The sequence below is a fragment of the Mixophyes fleayi genome, chromosome 4 (genome assembly GCF_038048845.1).
Source record: "Mixophyes fleayi isolate aMixFle1 chromosome 4, aMixFle1.hap1, whole genome shotgun sequence".
Classification (NCBI taxonomy): Eukaryota; Metazoa; Chordata; class Amphibia; order Anura; family Limnodynastidae; genus Mixophyes; species Mixophyes fleayi.
The window spans coordinates 112995381-113014165 of record NC_134405.1 but is presented as its reverse complement, the minus strand read 5'-3'; the positions used below and the strand labels follow the sequence as shown (position 1 = coordinate 113014165).

Genomic DNA, 18785 nt, shown 5'->3' with positions numbered 1-18785 from the left:
CCCAAGTGCTTTCAGGTAGCAATGCTGGCCATTTGTACTAAATTTAACTAAAATCTAGTACACACAGGTGTTAATTTTAAGCATTTAACACGTGCTCTTAAAGCCAATTAAAGATAGTTTAACACTAATAGAATCTATATATATATATATAGAAGTTTGTTTGTTTGTAAATTAATATCTTCGAAACCCCTGCACAGATTTGGATGAAACCAATGCGAGGTGGTCCAGTGAGATCCTGGACAGATTTTTAGGGGGTACAGACCCGGTCGGACCTCCTGTTGGTGTACACTGGCCAGAACTTTGACCTTCGAGCCTGTTCTTAGCCTTCCACTGGATGAATTTGGACAAAATTTTCAAAAGACTTTTAACATTGCATCCCAGAAGACAAACTAAAGGGTATAGGTCTCAGTTGGACCTCTTATTGTTGGATGCTGGCCAGAACTTTAACCCGGGAAGCCTGTTCTGGGTCTGCCACTGGATGGATTTGAATGACATTTAAAACAAAAACAAAAATGACACTGGGCAGCCACCATATGGGTGTTTAGGCCCTAGGCCCTCCACTGGATGGATTTGGTTTGTTTGCATTTGGAAACCCCTACACCGATTTGGATGAAACCAACACGAGGTGATCCAGTTGGATTCTGGGCAGGTATTAAGGGGGTTAGGTTCCCAGTTGGACCTCTCATTGGTGTACGCTGGGCAGAATGTTGACCTGGGGAGACTGTTCTAAGCCTTCTACTGGATAGTTTGGGCCAAAACTTCACAGACTGGTAACATTGAATCCTAGCTATACCAGGGGTTTGAGGTCCCGGTCGGACCTCCCGTTGTTCTGGGCCTTCCACTCAATGGATTTGGTATGTTTGTCTGTCCGGTTATACATTCGGACACCCCTGCACCGATTGGCATTAAAGCAATGCGAGGTGGTCAGGTTTTAAGGAGGTCTCGGGTCCTGATCGGACCTGCTGTTGGTGTACGCTGGGCAGAACTTTGACCCGGGGAGCCTTTTCTGGGCCTTCCACTGGATGGATTGGAATGAGATTTAAAATAAAAACAAAAACGACACTGGACAGCCACCTCATGGGTGTGTTGAAAGAGCTGCTAAGCTGATAATTAATTTTAAAATGTTGACAGCTACATCCAACTCATTGATAACTTAATAACTTGAAGATTTAAACCTGGGCAACGCCTATAACACCTATAACATACACATTCTAACAAGCATTTGCTTTGCGTCAATTTTGTTTCCTGCACTGCTTGAAAACACTGTAAAATATAATGCATTTCTATGGAAACACTAATTAAGTACATAGTACACTATGTTGCAGTGAAGCTTTGGGATGCATTAATCAATGCTCTGTTAAAGCAAACACAAAGTACAAGGTTTTGTCTATGATAATACCTTGCATTCTTTTTAACACCCTTGTATACGAGTCTTAAGAGTCTTAAGAGTGGAAGGCATTGAAATGAAAATCTGGATTTTTACTAACAACTGAAACAAAAAGGTATATTATTTAAAACGAGCACAAAAAGCAAACTATACACTGATTATCATAATTATGTAGCTGTTTCTAAGTGATATATCCATCACATAACAGCAACTCACTTCTAATAACTCCAAAACCAAATTTACCTCATAGTATATGCTAAAATATTCCTTCTGCTAACCTCTGCAGTGACAAAGACAATGCAAAAAACAACAACATTATATGATCATTATTATTATGTGGCTGTTTCTAAGTGATATATCCATCACATAACAGCAACTCAGTTCTAATAATTTCAAGACCAAATTTACTGGCTAGTGTATGCAAAATATTCACTCTGCTAACATCTGCAGTGACTAAGACAATACATTAGCACACAATTCATGTGCAAAATAAGATTGCCCTAAGTGATTGAAGGATAAAGGCTACTATGCTAATTCAGTCCCAGACTTGAAATAAACTGTCAAATAATTAGTACAGGTAGATACTTCAAAAAAGTCTATTTGGCAGGGAATTAAATGTATCATTCAGTATAGTTGTTAATATTTCACTTCTCTTCCTAACAATCCCTTTGTGACCTCCAAAAACTTTCCTGTCGACCTTAGAGGTGTGAGAATCCCTCACAACATTAAAGCATAGGAGGGATGCCTAGTGGAAAGGAATATATAGAACATAATTGGGGGAAGGGTATGGTTTCGGGTTGGGTATTAACTATTTTGAGTATTCCGACATGGACAAGCCCTAAAAGAAACCCCCGAAAAGCTGCAAAAATGGATGAAAAAAAAATCAGACTTACCTTGAAGACGGCGCTGGAGATCTCCGATTGGATCAGCATGATGACAGCAATTGTTGAAGAACTGTTCGGCAGTGCAGGCTGACGTCATCGCGACATGTGTCACTAGAAATTTAAAGCGGCAATGTCAGGTTAAGTGTTTAAACACTTAACCTTAGGGGTCCCGATATTGCCGGTTTAAAATTCTAGTGCCAGATGTCGAAATGACGTCAGCCTGCAATGCCGAACAGTTCTTCAACAATTGCTGTCATCATGCTGATCCAATCGGAGATCTCCAGCGCCGTCTTCAAGGTAAGTCTGATTTTTTTTCATTCGTTTTTGCAGGTTTTCAGTTTGTTTTGTAGGGCCTGTCCATGTCGGCATAGTGGTAATCGTTTTTACGATTACCACCGATGGTTTCATTGGGGGTGCTAACCAGGCTGCAAAGAGCAAAATATGACAAAGCAGACAAAGAATGAACAATAAACAAATTCAAGCGTTAAAATCAAATTTTCACCAATAACAATAAAAAAAGCTAAAAATATTAGACATTAAATACTGCTACTGTTCAGGGGAATTTTGCTTATTATTCCTTACCAATACAGCCAAGTGAATATGCAAGAGATTAAAAGACGAGGTAAAAAACAAAGGTAAAAAACAATAGAAATATAATCTAATGGCAGATTTTAAGCAAATAAAAAACTATCATAAGGAAGAAATTCAAATAAAGTTGTCCTCCTTAATTTTTCTTTATAATACATATTAAACATGCTCACATGAAACAAAATAAATAAAAATATTGTTATAAAAAATATTTGTATGCACACACATATAGGCAGATGTAATGATTAAATCATATGTACAATAGTGAACTGTTGTAAAAATGTCCAGTCTATGTAATTAGGAAACAACAGTCCCCAAAGCACCAATTTAAGATCCGAGTCCCATGAGACATTCACGGCTGCCCATAATTGTTATATATCAACTAGTACCTTGATGTCAATAATTGCAGTTCATATAAGATCACTGTCTCCAGCAAAGCACTCTTACAATCCAAATTGAGAAACGGAAGTTACATTAACATCTGTAACAGTGGTTGAAGTTGAGATTTAGAAGTGTCAATATGAAAAATGGAATGGGAATTTAATTTGATACTTTTACAATGAAGTTCAGTACGATAAGTGGCGGTATGGCATACCACCGTATACAACCCCACTTCGACCACTGATCAGTAAAGTTTGCCATCAGCATCCCAACAAACCTGAAGAACCAGGTAAGGTCTTCACCTAAAACAGCCCCTATTTCTCATACAGCACTATGTGCTCACTGGTATTCAGTTGCCCCCAAGCCTTGTGTGCAATACAATAGATTTATACATGGATGGATGCAAACAGAGAATAATAATAAAAAATAAACTAACTCTAACAGGAGTAAGAAAATAAATCTGTAACAATAATTATATGCAATCAAAATCAGAGCAGGCAACAAAATTGTGACAGTCCAAAGCTGAGGTCTGGGCAAGCAGCAGACAAGGATAAATAGTAAGAAGTAAATGTCAGTGTAGGCAGCAGACAGAATAAACAGTAAGAGGCTGAGGTTAGTACGGGTAGCAGACAGGATAAACAGTAACAGGCTGAGGTCAGTACGGGCAGCAGATAAGATAAACAGTAATAGGCTGAGGTCAGTACGGGTAGCAGACAAGATAAACAGTAATAGGCTGAAGTCAGTACGGGCAGCAGACAGGATTAACAGTAACAGGCTGAGGTCAGTTTGGATAGCAGACAGGAAAAACAGTAACAGGCTGAGGTCAGTTCGGGCAGCAGACAGGATAAACAGTAATAGTCTGAGGTTAGTTCGAGTAGCAGACAGGATAAACAGTAATAGGCTGAGCTCAGTACGAGCAGCAGACAGGATAAACAGTAATAGGCTGAGGTCAGTATAGGCAGAAGATGGGATTACAGGTAACCAGCAGTAGTCAGACAGAAATGAACATAAACAAGCAGGGTCAGTAATACAAGAGTGCACATATTATACTGATATAATTATTGATGTTATACACATATATGTGTGATTTTTTTAGGGGCATTATTCAGTGCTGATCTATTTTTTGCATGTTCTAAAGCAGGCAAAAGGTAACAGATACAACCCCCCCGAGTCTGCTTATATCCTAAACAGATATATAACAAAAACTCTGTCTAGCATATTAATTTTCCTGTACTAGTCACAACTAAGCAAGGAACATTTTTAAAACACATTATGAGGTCACAGTACCTTGTGCTTCTGTGCTTTAACTCATACTTGTCTACTTTCCCGGAATTTTCATGAGTTTCCCGTATTTCGGGAAGTCCACCACGCCCCCTGATGTAGTTGTCACATGACATGGTTTTAAAAGTGGACAAGTATGCCTTAACTTAAAATGTTTGTGCTGTGATCCCGATAGTGCATTTTCACATTGCAGAAAACACAATACAATAGTAGACGCACACAATTTTGGCACATCCTAGGGTATTAGTAAAAATAGTACGATCAAACGAGCAAAACCTTACCTGGTCTAATAATTGTGAGTAGAGCTCATGGCAGTTAACAAAAATATACTTGTATGTGGAATCTAAGCAGGCACGCACGCAGTCTTTCACCACAGTGCTGGCTCTTGGAGGACTCTGAAGTTCAAGAACCTAAAAGAAAATACATTATATTACAGGGAGATTCCAACTTTCAGATTGTAATTTCATGCTATTGCTTTGCAAGATTCACAATTTGTTTTTATTAAATGTAAGTGTTATTGTATGTTCAGACTCCCCCAGTTGCTTTTTTTGCTCCCAGTCAGATTAATTTAAATTGTGTATTTATTGTAAATCTTTTATATAAACTAGACCTGCAGCCTTATACCTTGTGGAGTATTTAAAGGCCTGCTCAGTCTGAAATACAAATTTTTCAACTGATTGCAAGCCTTAAATCTTAGAAGTATCAATGTCTTTTAACAACTGCTTAACACAGATGATATCGAATGATATTTCCAGCGTTAAGTAAACTAACTCCCTGTACCACCGTCCCCATAGGGAATCTATGGGGACTGCAAACTGGAGTTATTGATCAAGTTTCGAAAAGCTTACCCTGTCGGATCTTGTAGCCTATAGCTAACGCCATCTGTGAACAGCTATAGCAGCTGAAATCTATAGGCACAATACCGCCGGGGTAGTGGGATCTTTTCAGATAAACCTTTTACTTGACAAATATATATTCTTAAGTGGCCATCTTTTTTATGTATGCTAAAATAAACTTTTTTATGTGGGCCTGTTTTGTTCTATTCTATATGCATTTCTATGTCCCATCTGTTTATACTTTTCTGGTCATCATTCTATTTTTCATTGGGTATCTTTATATTGTTTCATGTGCATCAGCAGCGCATCAAAAGCTAACACAGGCTTGTAGATTCTTTGCCAGTACAGTCTCTTGTTGGAGGCGCTGTCCCAGCATGACTGATAGATTGCTATGAAATGTGACTCTTATTGCTGTGAAGAGTTGCAATAACCTAAAATAGATATTTATTGCATTACCCTATTAGTACATAATATATAAATAGTGTAATTGGACTTTTGTATCTACTGCTAACATTTTCAGGACACATTTCTATGCTATCTCTAAATTTCATTATAAGCTGATAAATTAAAAAATCTTGAAAAACTTCTGCTACTATAAATCCGCCATAAAAATTAGGCACATTCTGAAGCTGGAAATCACTGGCATGAAAGCACTATTTTCTTACCTATCCTGTGATAAATTTACTGTACAGTGGACTCTTCAAATAACTCATAAAATATGCAGATATTGTGAAATCCATAACGGAAATAGTTTCCCAGTAAAATACACAACAGCTGTATAAATATAGTAATGTGAGAAGCATGTGATATTGTCAGAAACATAATCCATCTGGTAAAACAGACACAGCAGACTTCAATTACCAGAACATGATAAACATGACAAGAGATGCAGAGCCTCCAAGCTAAACAAAGTGGGATTAATTCATTAAGGCACTCAAAACTAACGGAAACTGCATTCTTTAAAAAAACACACATTTGTCGGGCATACGCGTGTCGAATAAATCTAGGAGCAGATCTGAAGAAACATTTCTTGACGTCTGAATATGGGTCTAGGTACGCTCTGCTCTGACAGACAATATATTGCATGGTATGTACAATACATATGTGAAGTATAAAGTTACGGCAGAACGCACAGAAAACAAAAAACAATATTCAATTATTGCCATCTGTTAATAATATAGTTATTAATAAAAAAAAAAGAAGTAAAAGATTAAATAAAAATGTTCCCCCCCCTACCAGAAATTACATTTATGGAGATGTAAATTTTTATAGTTGCACTTGATTGCAAACACATGTTCATCACTATCACTTGGTACTTACACCTGCCCTGCAGCTGCTGCAAGTGAAATACCTTAGAGATGGCCGAAGCTTGAATTGGATGCTGCATGCCCTTTCTTTACATTGACTTCATGCATACACCCATTCCCCTTCCTGTTCCGCCCATGAGCTGTCATGTCATTTGCGCTTAAAGATGATTTGTATACACTTTCGTTCTCTGTCGTATATATCCCATCTCTGGGCGTGCGCAAAGCAATTTCACGCAAAATGTGGCACGTATCAGCATTTATGTTCCTTAATGAATCAGGCCCAGTGTTTTTTGGGCAAGATAAGGAGAGAACCACACACTACACTACCTTCATGCGGAAAAAGGTGATGCTTGTTAGCAAGTCCACTGTTGACTTCAAGTCCTGGAGCCTTTCGGGATTAGTAGCAGAGAAATTATCCTATTTGGTAAAAAAAAAAAAGAACATCATTCTTTAGATTTATTCTACAATCATTGTTGTAGACCGAATCAAACAACATTATAAGAAAAAAAGAAGAAAGATAATTTAATAAAAGCCAATAAAATAATGATATCAATGAGTATTTAAAGAGGAAATAACACTTTTTTTCAAGATTCATATATCCTGGTCTTAAGATCTGATTCTATATCATTGACAAACACATTAACGACTTCCCGTCATTGACATGCTTGTTCAATGATACCATGTGTGTTGTTCAGCCCGTCACAGAACGCTCCCATAGTCTACTATGAATTCTACTTCCTATAGAGCAGTACTGATGATGTGACTGTATGAGTGTGTCAGGAAATGCTTGCGTTATTTTCTTTCTTCATAGTCTATTTTTTTTCTAAGCATGTATGAGTAGCTAATAAAACAACAAAATGGCTAAAGAAGTTATAACCCCTCCACCAAACAGCTAGATGATTAGAGTCACAGTGATAAATAACTTGTGTTAAGATAAGCAGCTTATTTCATGCCAAGAACCATAATGTCTTCCTACGATATAGATATATATATATATATATATATATATATATATATATACATATACACATTGAGCTTGTCGCCATATGGACCAGTGATTAGTTAAATAGTCAGTGATTAATTATTAAGAAACAGATGTGATATTTTTTAAAACATTCCATCATATTAAACCTACATTTTCTTCAAAGTAATATGTAAAAACCCATGGTGATAAAATCAATATGACGGGAAATAATACAAATTTACTCCAGAATTCAATCAGTGTATGGCACTGATTCCATCCAAGACTAAAATATAACAATCAAAAAGCTGATACATTCTCAACAAAGCAATCAATGCCTCCATCACTCATAATAAGTCATCATGGCAGGCAGGTTTAGAGACCATTTAAAATTGAAAGGACAGAACATAATAAAAAATAAATCTGATATCATCAGAGCTGACGTAACCATAATAACAGTTGTCTCCTAATGACAACATGCCTCTATAGTGCCCAATCTATGGGCAGATCCGCTTTATGCATTGTCCATGTCTGAAACAAGTTGTATCTTGATAATAAGTCTATAATGCAACCTATTTCTCATACTGGAGACTAAATATCCTTACCCTGTATTTTGACAGGTCGATTCGTAGGGAGTTGTGCAACTGATCCAACAGTTTTATAAACTTTTCTCTCTGTGTAAATGAAAAAACACCTATCATTGAAGAACAAAGAAAATAGCACTGGAAAAACTGGAGCAACATTTTAATTGAAAATGTTAAGCTCATGCATCCAAAATGTGTTATTAGCAATGCTAACAAGCAGAATTAATGAAAGTTGTAGATACAGTTATTAAACTTGCATGTAATAAATGATCAGCGGTCTAAGTGATTTAATTTTAAATGTAACATTCACATCTCTAAATCTAGACACACTGGGCCTGAGTCATTAAGAAGACATAAAAAAGGAGCAACTTTGCACCTGGGCAAAACCATGTTGCATTGGAGGGGGGGGGGGGATTTAAAATGTGGGAAAGATTTATAGTTGGGATAGGGCATGTCCTAGAATAAATTTCAATTTCAGTGTAAATATAAAGCTATCAATTATTTGTGTGCTAGATGAAAAAACAGCAAGTATTTAACTTATGTGCAAAATAAGAAACTAATTTGCACCCATTGCATTGTAACATGGTTTGTCCCAGAGAACATCTACTCCTTTTTTTGCCTCACTGTCCTTAATGATTCAGGCCCACTATGTGCATTGTTTTTGGCAAAATACTATAAAAGATGCTAAAATCACAGGTAAAATGTTTGGAATAACAGAACCAGCTATGTGTGTGATGAATCTTTAGCAAATCAAACTACAATAGTAACTATAAACTGTTTATAGATTCAGAGAATCGAAACTACCTACAGAATATATGATCCTACTGACAAGCATTTGAAGATCAAAATTATAAAGCTGGATTTCCAAGCACCTTTTGGTCACTTTCCCACTGTGTATATGATAATGGAACCAGCTGATCCTAATGACCACACACACTTCGACTTGCACCGAAGTGGCCTTGTCACAGCAGTACATTTTGGAACATTGGCTGCTCTATTTATTCATGGTCAACGCAAGGGAGTCTGACAACAGCTGTAAATGCTGGTTACACACCACATTTCAAACATGATTATTTTCTTAACACAAGCGAATACCCATCCTTAGGAATAAGAATGCTGATTAAAGACATCCATGTTGATGGTGATGATGGGTGATTTACTGAAGGTCTTATTTATGCAGGAATGTATATTCTGAATTCATCTAAATATTGACCAAATAGGTATTTATAGTTAGATAAATAAAAAAAAACAAAAACAAAAACCCCCCAGAAAGACTTGTTTTCCTGTTTAGACAGTATAAAGGTGAGCGTGGTTCCAATCTGCATACTTGTGTTTTGAATGAAAACATTCTTAGTATCACTCACCCCAAAATTTGTAGCAGCAAATCGGTCTGAAGCTGAAACATTTGTTGAGGCTGTTGTGTGAGCGTAGAATGCATTTATATTTGCCAATAAGGTGCTCATGACAGCAGGGACACCTGAGCACATGTATTTGGAAGACAGGCAGGAAAAATGCCTATAGCAAAGACACAGAACATTATGATGCTTGGCCAAAAAGATGTAATAGTCTATTTTACATTATCATATCAGAAACAGTGTCATACATCCCCAATTGTTTTGTACATCCAGATCAAGTGATTTATATTGTTTGTTGATAAGAATTTTTTGTATATCGATGAAATATATTAGTAGAATTACCCCTGTTTTTAATGCGTATAAACCACCTCTGCAACATCCCTGCTAGGTTTACTAAGACCTATAGAGGTATTCCTCTTACATTGCACCTGTCATGTACACACTGTGGAAGCAGCTATGTTGTGAGCCAAACAATTACTTATAAGAATGCAGCCTATCAGTAACATACCTGAAGAATGAAATATTTTAGGGAAGTCACTGGTATCTTGTGGACTGATAAGCTGCATTTGTATATTAGAAAAGCCCATAAAATAAATGTAAACAAAAAAAGGTCATTTAGGAGCTGCAAAATAAATGGATGCACAAAAAATGCATAACAAAGAGCACACTCTTATGGCCTTATTTAGAGTTGGGCATACATCAATGTTTGTGGAATAAATAAATTCATTTCTGTACTGCACATGCATACTAAAACGCGTCTGTATCTGGATTTATGTGTATATTAGACTAGCAAGCTTTACGCCAAGAGCAGAACCAGGGCATGCAAGCATAAACGGAGTACATGTACACATACAGGAAGTGTTGCATGTCCCCTGATATGCGGGGACATATCAGGGGGCATGGAACACTTATATATATTTATATCTTTTCTGAGTACTATTATATAAAGTTGGAGCCAGGGCCATCTTAACAACATTATGGGCCCCGGGGCAAAGCAGTGCACCGGGGCCCCTACATATAAATATATATATATAAATATATATATATATATATAGAGAGAGAGAGAGAGATAGATATAGATGTATAGAGATAGAGATAGATAGATGTACTTGCTCAGTGACCCTTGAAGGTTTTTTTTGCAGGTTTTTTCTTTTGCAGGATTATTTATTCTAATTAAGTGCCCCGCCTATGGGGCCCCCTTGCCCGTGGGGCCCCCGGGCTCCTGCCCATCATGCCCAATGGAAAAGATGGCCCTCGTTGGAGCCATCTATTTGTGTATATGACCCTAACAACTTTTTGTACCGTACATGACTGGGCGACATTCGGTAAGCTGGCGCAGTATTTGCATAACCTTGATTTTTTCCAAATAACATAAGCTATTAATGCACCTGAAATGTGATATTCATATATTGCAATGGTGGTGAATACAATGCTTCAGAAACAACCTGTGTTTGTGGACTAAAGCCAATCTGAATACTGCCTCTCTGTAAATGTCAGAAAGTTGACAAACAAGGTTAGTAGTGTTGTTTGTTCTTGTGTAAAATCATGTATCTTCTGCTGCATTTTAATATGATGAATGTACTTCTATCCTCTAGAGCTATAAGCAGCTGAATCTTTTAATACTTGTGAGTACAAAGAGCAAAGGAGTTGTTGTGTCATTTTTCAGGTATTTATGAGGATATGTCTGCTCTTGGGGATAACCTGGTAGCAGAAAAAGTATATCAAAGTGATTTCTCCAAGTCTATTAATAATACTCTGACTGATAAATTCCAGTATTTGAGTGGGGTTTCATGGCAATTTATCCATATACTTAAAAAGGATCTTACATTAAAGCGTATATATATATATATATATATATATATATATATATATATATATATATATATATTCAGGATAATGCACCCCTCACTGTAAATTATAAAGATATTATAAAGATATAAAAGTTACACAGGTGTTTTAACCATATACAGCCTCAGCATTTCGTATTAACGTTACCCCACAGGCTGCACTCCGAGAGCATGCTTGCCAATACTATGGTATTTCTAAATTAAGGGGTGAAATTAAAGGTTCCCACCATAACACCAATTTAGAAAATCTCAACAAAACATTAAAAGTGTTATTTGATAGGTAATTATTTAGAAATAGAACCCAGCAGATTTCATATCAGATACTGATACTCACTGTATTGTATTAATATAAAGGAAAATGGTCACTATTTAGTCACTGGCAACATGGTTATGAATGTTCTCATTCCACAAACTGTAATGCTGCAGCAGCTCGGGGCTGGCGCTCTTAGGTTCAGCCTATTCTTTTCATGGGGGCTCTTTTGTGCATTTATGTTGCAATTCTAGATGCAGTCAGAGCAGTGTTTTGTAATCAAAAGCTTCATATACAAAATTGTATTAAAAAGTCCCAATATCCTCTCACTCTCATGGTTAATTTAAGTCATATTTCAGACTAAGCTGAGCAGGTACAAGGAGCTGGACGTATGTTATAGATTTCAGCTTTAGGTCACCTCTAAACACAGCCAGACACACTTCTGGTTTATGTAAGGGTTCTCCAGGAGTGTAGAAGAGGTGTGCACCACAATATGCAGTGGGTGTACCATTCTGGCGTACCAGTGCACAATAAAGGAGCTTTGTACACCAATTTGCAATTGAGGTCCATTTACATAAGTAAGCACAATGTCAAGAGTACTCGATTATGCTTAAATACCTTAATTTATTCACGCAGCTTCACTCCAGGTTGGTAATGGACATTATTATTGTTTGATTGCTTTAGGAAAAATCTGCATGCTTCCACTAAGCAAGACACTAAGGACATCATTTGCATAGCGCATCATGCATGATTCTGCACGCCAGTGACACGTACAACTCACTATGACTTGAGAGGCGGAACAGGGGAGGGAAGGGGTGGGCTAACATAGACCATATACATTAAGGGTGCTTAAACGCAGATGCAAGTCCTATGTTTGTCATAAATACACTTGTTTTCAGCCTTATCTTGTACACTCAATATATGGCAGGTGTAAATGTCGGGTAATAGTAGTGACTAACACAGCACAGTCTTTTAATTAAAATGTAGCAATCACAGGACAACTTTATGCAACTAAGATATACAATATAAATGATACTATATAAATGCATTGTATGTACTGTACAAATTGTAGTCATCTTTATTAATGTAAATAATGTAAAACATTTTAAAAAACGATTAGAAGAAAAAAATATTTAAAAATATATATATTTTTTAAATTATTATACTGTTAACGGTTGTTATTTTAATTTATGATAAAATAAAAGTTTTATGAGTTCTGGGGGTAAATGTATGAATCTCCGGATTATTCATCTCCGGCGTGTTCAGCCTCTTCAGCGCTTAAATTTAAAGCAGCGCTGCATTGTAAAGGGAAGTTTCCCTTTACAATGCAGCGCCGCTTTAAATTTAAGCGCTGAAGAGGCTGAACATGCCGGAGATGAAGAATCCGGAGATTCATACATTTACCCCCTGGTGTGAACTTTTATTGTACATAGGCATGTGTGTGCGTATAGTGCAGTCTGTTATGTGTCTGCGTATGGCAAATACTGTTTAAACGGAGTGTAAATGCTGACCCGTTCTGTATTTTGCGCAAAATCGCCCTGCGCAGCGACATCTAATTAATGTTCGAGAACAAAGGACCCTTCTGACAGCCTACGATTTCATGGGCAGAATGGGGAGGGGAATGGACACGCCAATCTTACGCACACTGCAACGTCTGATTCAAGTTTTGGCATCTCTCAGGTACGTGTTTTACTGTTATATAATTTGCACCAGCTACAGGGCAGGTGTAAGTGCCGAGTGATGCCGGTCGTGTATACATGCTAGAACATGTGTTTGCAATCAAGAGCAACTGTAAAACTGCATTTCATGTACAGTAGACATGAATAACATCATAAATCAACATATAAAAAAACTTTTTTTTAAAGTGTTTTTTCATTCAATAGACCTGTATTCAACAAGAGACGTTTCTTTAGCTCCACTTCTTGTTGAATACAGATGTGCGTATGTCCAAATTATGTGCGTTTTAAAAAAAAACGCAATTTGCGTTCATTTTGCATACCTTAATAAATCATGCCCCGTATAGCTGCAGTACTTTTTTTTATAGTCATTATGTACATGATTCTTATACACACGTGCTGCTGTATACATTATTAGTCTTTTTTTTACAGAATACAGTTATAGAATCAATGATATAAAATTCAGGGGGTTAGAGTTTTCCAGGTAAAATGTATTTTCCCATAATATGGAACAGCACAAATATTCTTAAATACATGTAAAATTGCCTCTATGTTTCCCCATAGCACCACTGATATTCTCTCCTCACAGTGACTGCAGGTTATCTATAAGGGTCATCTATGAACTGCTAAAAACGTGGGCCTGCACTGTTTCATTATTTGCATAAGAGCGCCCAAATGTTCACCAAGTGCCCCCTTCACTAACTGAAACTTTCACATTTATCCTCATTAACTGAATAGTAAGGGACAGATTCAATTCAATGCGAGGTGCCGCTGAACGTTGCTTCAATGTTCAGATGCGCATATAGCCGGCTGTTACGGAGAGAAATCTCTGATCATTATTGTTGTTATTATTATTATTATTATTATTATTATTATTATTATTAGAATAAAATAGAAATGTATGTTATGTAAGGGCCTATGTTTCTTTGTTAATAAGAGAAAATGCTACAGGGGGGTTAATCTTCACTTCCACTGGGCTTATGCATTTTTAAAGAACATAAAAACAAGTTCTCCTTACAGCGCTGTGGAATTAATGGCGCTATATAAATAGTTGATGATGATGATGATACATCACTGCTGTATACTATGTTGATTATTTATATGATAACTGAATACATTTTGCACGGTCCAATTTTTCATACTATACTGACTTTTCCACATATTGCACTAATGGTTAATTTAAGGTGGACATACCACCAGGAAGTGGCATGTGGTTTTATTTATTTATTGAAAAAATATGGTTATTATTTCTGTATTGTTGTAATATAACATATTTTTTACCTACCCAGCTGTTCACTAAGGAGAGGGGTCACCATGTGTGTACTCAATACTCTAAGGGGGGTATTCAATTGTTAGCGTTAACGCTCTCAAACGAGCGCTCAAAAAATCTTAGCGTTAATACGGTAATTACTCGCGAAATTTCAGCTCGCAGGGAGCGGCGAGCTGAAATTCCGCGAGTAAACTACCATATTAACGCTTTTCACGCGCAATATTACCGTATAAACGGTAATATTTTTTGAGCGCTCGTTTTTTCCCGTTAATGCTAACAATTGAATACCCCCCTAAAGAGCACAAATGGGAGGTGCTATTTTCCTTCTACCCTTCTCCTCTCCTCTCCGACAAAAAAAGGGGAAAATTTTTAACTAAAATCATTGTGACTCGATTATTTTGCTTACATCCAGCACAAATGTGATTGACCAAGGGCAGACATGCTGTACACAATATTCGTCACTTGCTAGCAGATATGGTCCATATCCACCCACACAAAGAAAAACTAATATATGATTAAGTGTAGATGCAGACAAAGCTTTTGACCATATCGTTTGGCCACATCTAATCGGAGTATTCAAATATCAACATATTGGCCCTACCTTTGTTCATCTATTCATATCTATATATGATCTCCCTAGGGCATTTATGACAATTAATAAGATGAATACACAAAATGTCACCCTAGTTAGAGGGACCAGACAGAGCTCAACCTTATACCCCTTCTTTTTAATATAGCACTAGATTCCCTTCTAAGACACCAGTTGAGTGGATGGAAAGGAATCACAGTGGGAGATAGAGAGATTAAGGTATGTGTATTTACAGATGGTATTTGTTTTTATATTTATAACTCAAAAAGGGCCATCCCTTGTATTCTAAGATATATCCTATATCGGGTTTTACAGTAAATAGTAAGACAAAAGCACTGGGACTTTCCTCTGAGGCAGCAAAGATCTGGAAATGTTCACTTAAATGGACCACTAAGTCATTAAAGTAATTAGGACTTAGTATACCAAATCACCATTCAGAATTATATGCAGAGAATGTTCCACAATTGATTAATAAAATTACAGAGAACCTGTTAGAAGCATCTGCCTAACGTCTATTTATTCTTGGGAGATATGGGAGAAAAGCCTGGGCGTTTTCTGCTAAGATAGGGTTTCTACCTATCTATGAAAGGCTACCAAAAGCAAAGAGAAAGCTTTAACATATATAGCAGGTCTATTTAACAAGGATCACAGCTACGTGTACTCCTGAAATCCTCCTATCACTATTGAAGGATGGCAACAGCAAGATACATTAATTGAAAAAATGCTTTATTTATGTATCGCCAGGATACTCAGCTACTTCGGTGATTATTTTCTTGGTAAATTGTTGTTATAACAGGATGGCGATAGCAGGATATATTAATTGAGAAAATGTTTTATTTATTTAATTAAACAAAGTACTCTTTTCACATAGGAAAAGATTTTTTAGAATTTTGTTACATTCCTCCAGTTCCACTGCACATGTGTGAACCAGCAAGCTAGGTCATGCATACGCAGATATAAGACCGGCTGATGGAACTTCCGCTGCCAGCAAGTGTCGCCGTGCAGCTGAGTATCACTATTTTGTATCGCTATTTAGTATCACTATTTAGCATAATGGGGACACTACAATACAATGGACAGTGGAGGATACTCATGAAAAAACAGTGATAATTTCAAATTAAGAAAACTTACTGCTCTCTCCAGGTGACGTAAATAGTAGTATACTGCAGTAGGGTGATTTTTTACTCTTGTGACTACAACAAAATCGCATTGCAGAAAAGGTGTATTTTTTTTTCTCTTGTAGATTGTGGAGATCATCAGCAAAGGCAAATAGTATTAATGGAGTAGTGTGTTGTGATGTCATATGTCTACTTTATCTTCCATTGCACCAGATATTATTATCACTGCACATGGGTTTTTCAGGTAGGATGGTGACTTTTATGAAGAAGCAGTTGTGTTTGTTCTGAATAAAAGGTGGATCCAGAGGATCTGGGTGAACTAGCTGAGATTTAGCTTTGAAAGTTTGTACTAAAAACCCATTAAACTGAGATTTCATTTGTATGATAACATTTGCTCCTCTTTTGAGGATTAGATAAAGCAAGTGCACAGTTCTGCTAAACCTATCATGAAAACATTGCCTTTATAAACAGACTTAATTTGACTACTGTTTAGTGATATTTATAGATAAGACAACAGATGTTCGCTGTTTTCTGTGATTTTGAAGAGTCTGTGCAAAATTGTAGAAAGCTGTTTATATGAATTTTCGGGCTTTAAACCAGGCACATTCAAGACTTTATAAAACATAACAATTATCGGCTCTTATTAAATAGATATTTTACATCTGTTAATTAAATAATTCACCAGCGCATAGACTTTAACACTTATTAACAGAATCTCCCATATTATCCCATCTTTTCTTACCCTTCACCCTCGCCATCCCTCCCCTAACATTACACCTGGCCCCTCACCCAATTGTTATATTACATCTCTAAAAAGAGATACACATCCTGCTAGGTTTGTTGGGCAACATTCCCAAACCTTCTAACCCAGAGAAGTTCTAATTCCATTTACTTTATTGAGGAGCTATGGTGGTCTGCTGGACCCCACATAGCTATAACTTAATTTAATGCCTGTAACTCTAGTAACTAGCCCACTGCCAGCAGTGGAGCCTGGACTTGACCACATTCATCAGTTCATCTGGATTAAGCCTTGCCAGTCAGTAATAGGTTTTATTTTTATGTGACCCGGGTTCACCACAAAAATGGCAGCACCCATGAACTAAATGGTGCTAATAACAGAGCTGTTTCCGGCTCTCCTAATAATCCAGGATACTGGGGGAAGGAGAAAATGAAAGGGGAGGGAAGAGGCTACTCGAGGAACTTGACGCCAATCGGAAGACGGGAGGAAATTAATAGGAGCTGTTTGGAAGTGTCAGGCATTCCTCTTTCCGCACAGGGACTGCTGCCTGCTTCCGGCTTTGTGGTCGTATCTGGATGCTTGGCAACCAGATGCATTCACTTCAGTGGCCAGGGGGGCTTCCATTGGGCATGCACGTCCCGTTGCTACTCGGGAACCTGGCAGCGGCTGCTTATGCCTCTGCTGACGGCAATTAGCCTGTCCCCAGAGCTCTATTCAAAGTTGACTCTGGCACCAGTATGGTGCCAGAGTATTAGGACACCTATTCACCAGCGCCCTATATGATACTTCTATGCTTCCAGTCTGACTCCCTGAATACTGACTTGGCATTCCCTGACGGTGTCTTCAGATTCTCCCTTGGGCATAGTTACTTCTCTCTGGTATTTGACTTCTGGCTGCCTGGCTATTCTTTTTGATCAACCCTGTGTACTTTTCTGACCGCATGGCTTTAACTCGCAGACTGCACGGCTTGAGATTGTCTTTTCTGGGTATCCATTACCATCTAGTTACTTCGCTGGTGGCTCATCTGGATAACCGCAATCTGCACGTCTCTTGCAGCTAAACCCAAACTCCCTTCTGGGGGTCCCTGGTGAAGACCAGAGGTTAGACTCCAGTTAGACTCCACGCCTCCAGGTAGAGCTGTGTTGATACCGGCAAGTAACCCTTTTCGCGATGACAGGAAGAAGAAAGAGAGCAGCCATCTTGGGGGAGTGTGGAGCAGATGCAGGATGATAAGAGTGTGACAGAGGAGTTGGAGCATAACAGACAGGCTAGTCAGAGTCCAGCCAGTGAGGAGGGTTGGAGAGCCTGATCCCTTCTAGATTTGGTGAGAGTTTCCAGTTTGGAGGGAATATTTTACAAGGGATGTGTGAGACTGTGAACCTCCAGGTAAGCCCTGCAGAGAGCAGCTGTTGTGGACATACCAAGCTAGCCCCTGGCCAGAGAGGGTGTCTCCTGGTCTGGGTGAACCATGGGTTAGCAGAGAGGACTACAAGCAAGAGGAGGTTTGGCTCCAGTGAATTGTTGCTACAGCCTGCCCAGATCCCTACCTCCACGTTCAGAGATAAGTGTAATCGTTTATTTAAACACATATGCAGAAGCTGCAAAGTGTAATTTCCCTTTATTCCCAAGATGGGCCACTATAGACTCATTTAACTGCATCAGATAAAGACACTGACAAGTTTATTAACTGCTACCTCATTTGTGGGTAAGTGTGAAAGTATTTGGTGCAAAA

General features: G+C 37.8%; 1 protein-coding gene across 1 annotated transcript in view; it reads right to left on the bottom strand.

Annotated features, from left to right (window-relative positions):
- Window positions 1–18785, bottom strand: part of UNC13C (unc-13 homolog C) — a 444227-nt gene that overhangs the window by 229589 nt on the left and 195853 nt on the right. The window contains exons 13-16 of the mRNA XM_075208024.1: window positions 9574–9724; window positions 8231–8299; window positions 6992–7081; window positions 4803–4931 (exon numbers count right to left, since the gene is read on the bottom strand). Coding sequence (XP_075064125.1) covers window positions 4803–4931; window positions 6992–7081; window positions 8231–8299; window positions 9574–9724 — 439 coding nt within the window. The remainder of the gene's footprint in view (window positions 1–4802; window positions 4932–6991; window positions 7082–8230; window positions 8300–9573; window positions 9725–18785) is intronic.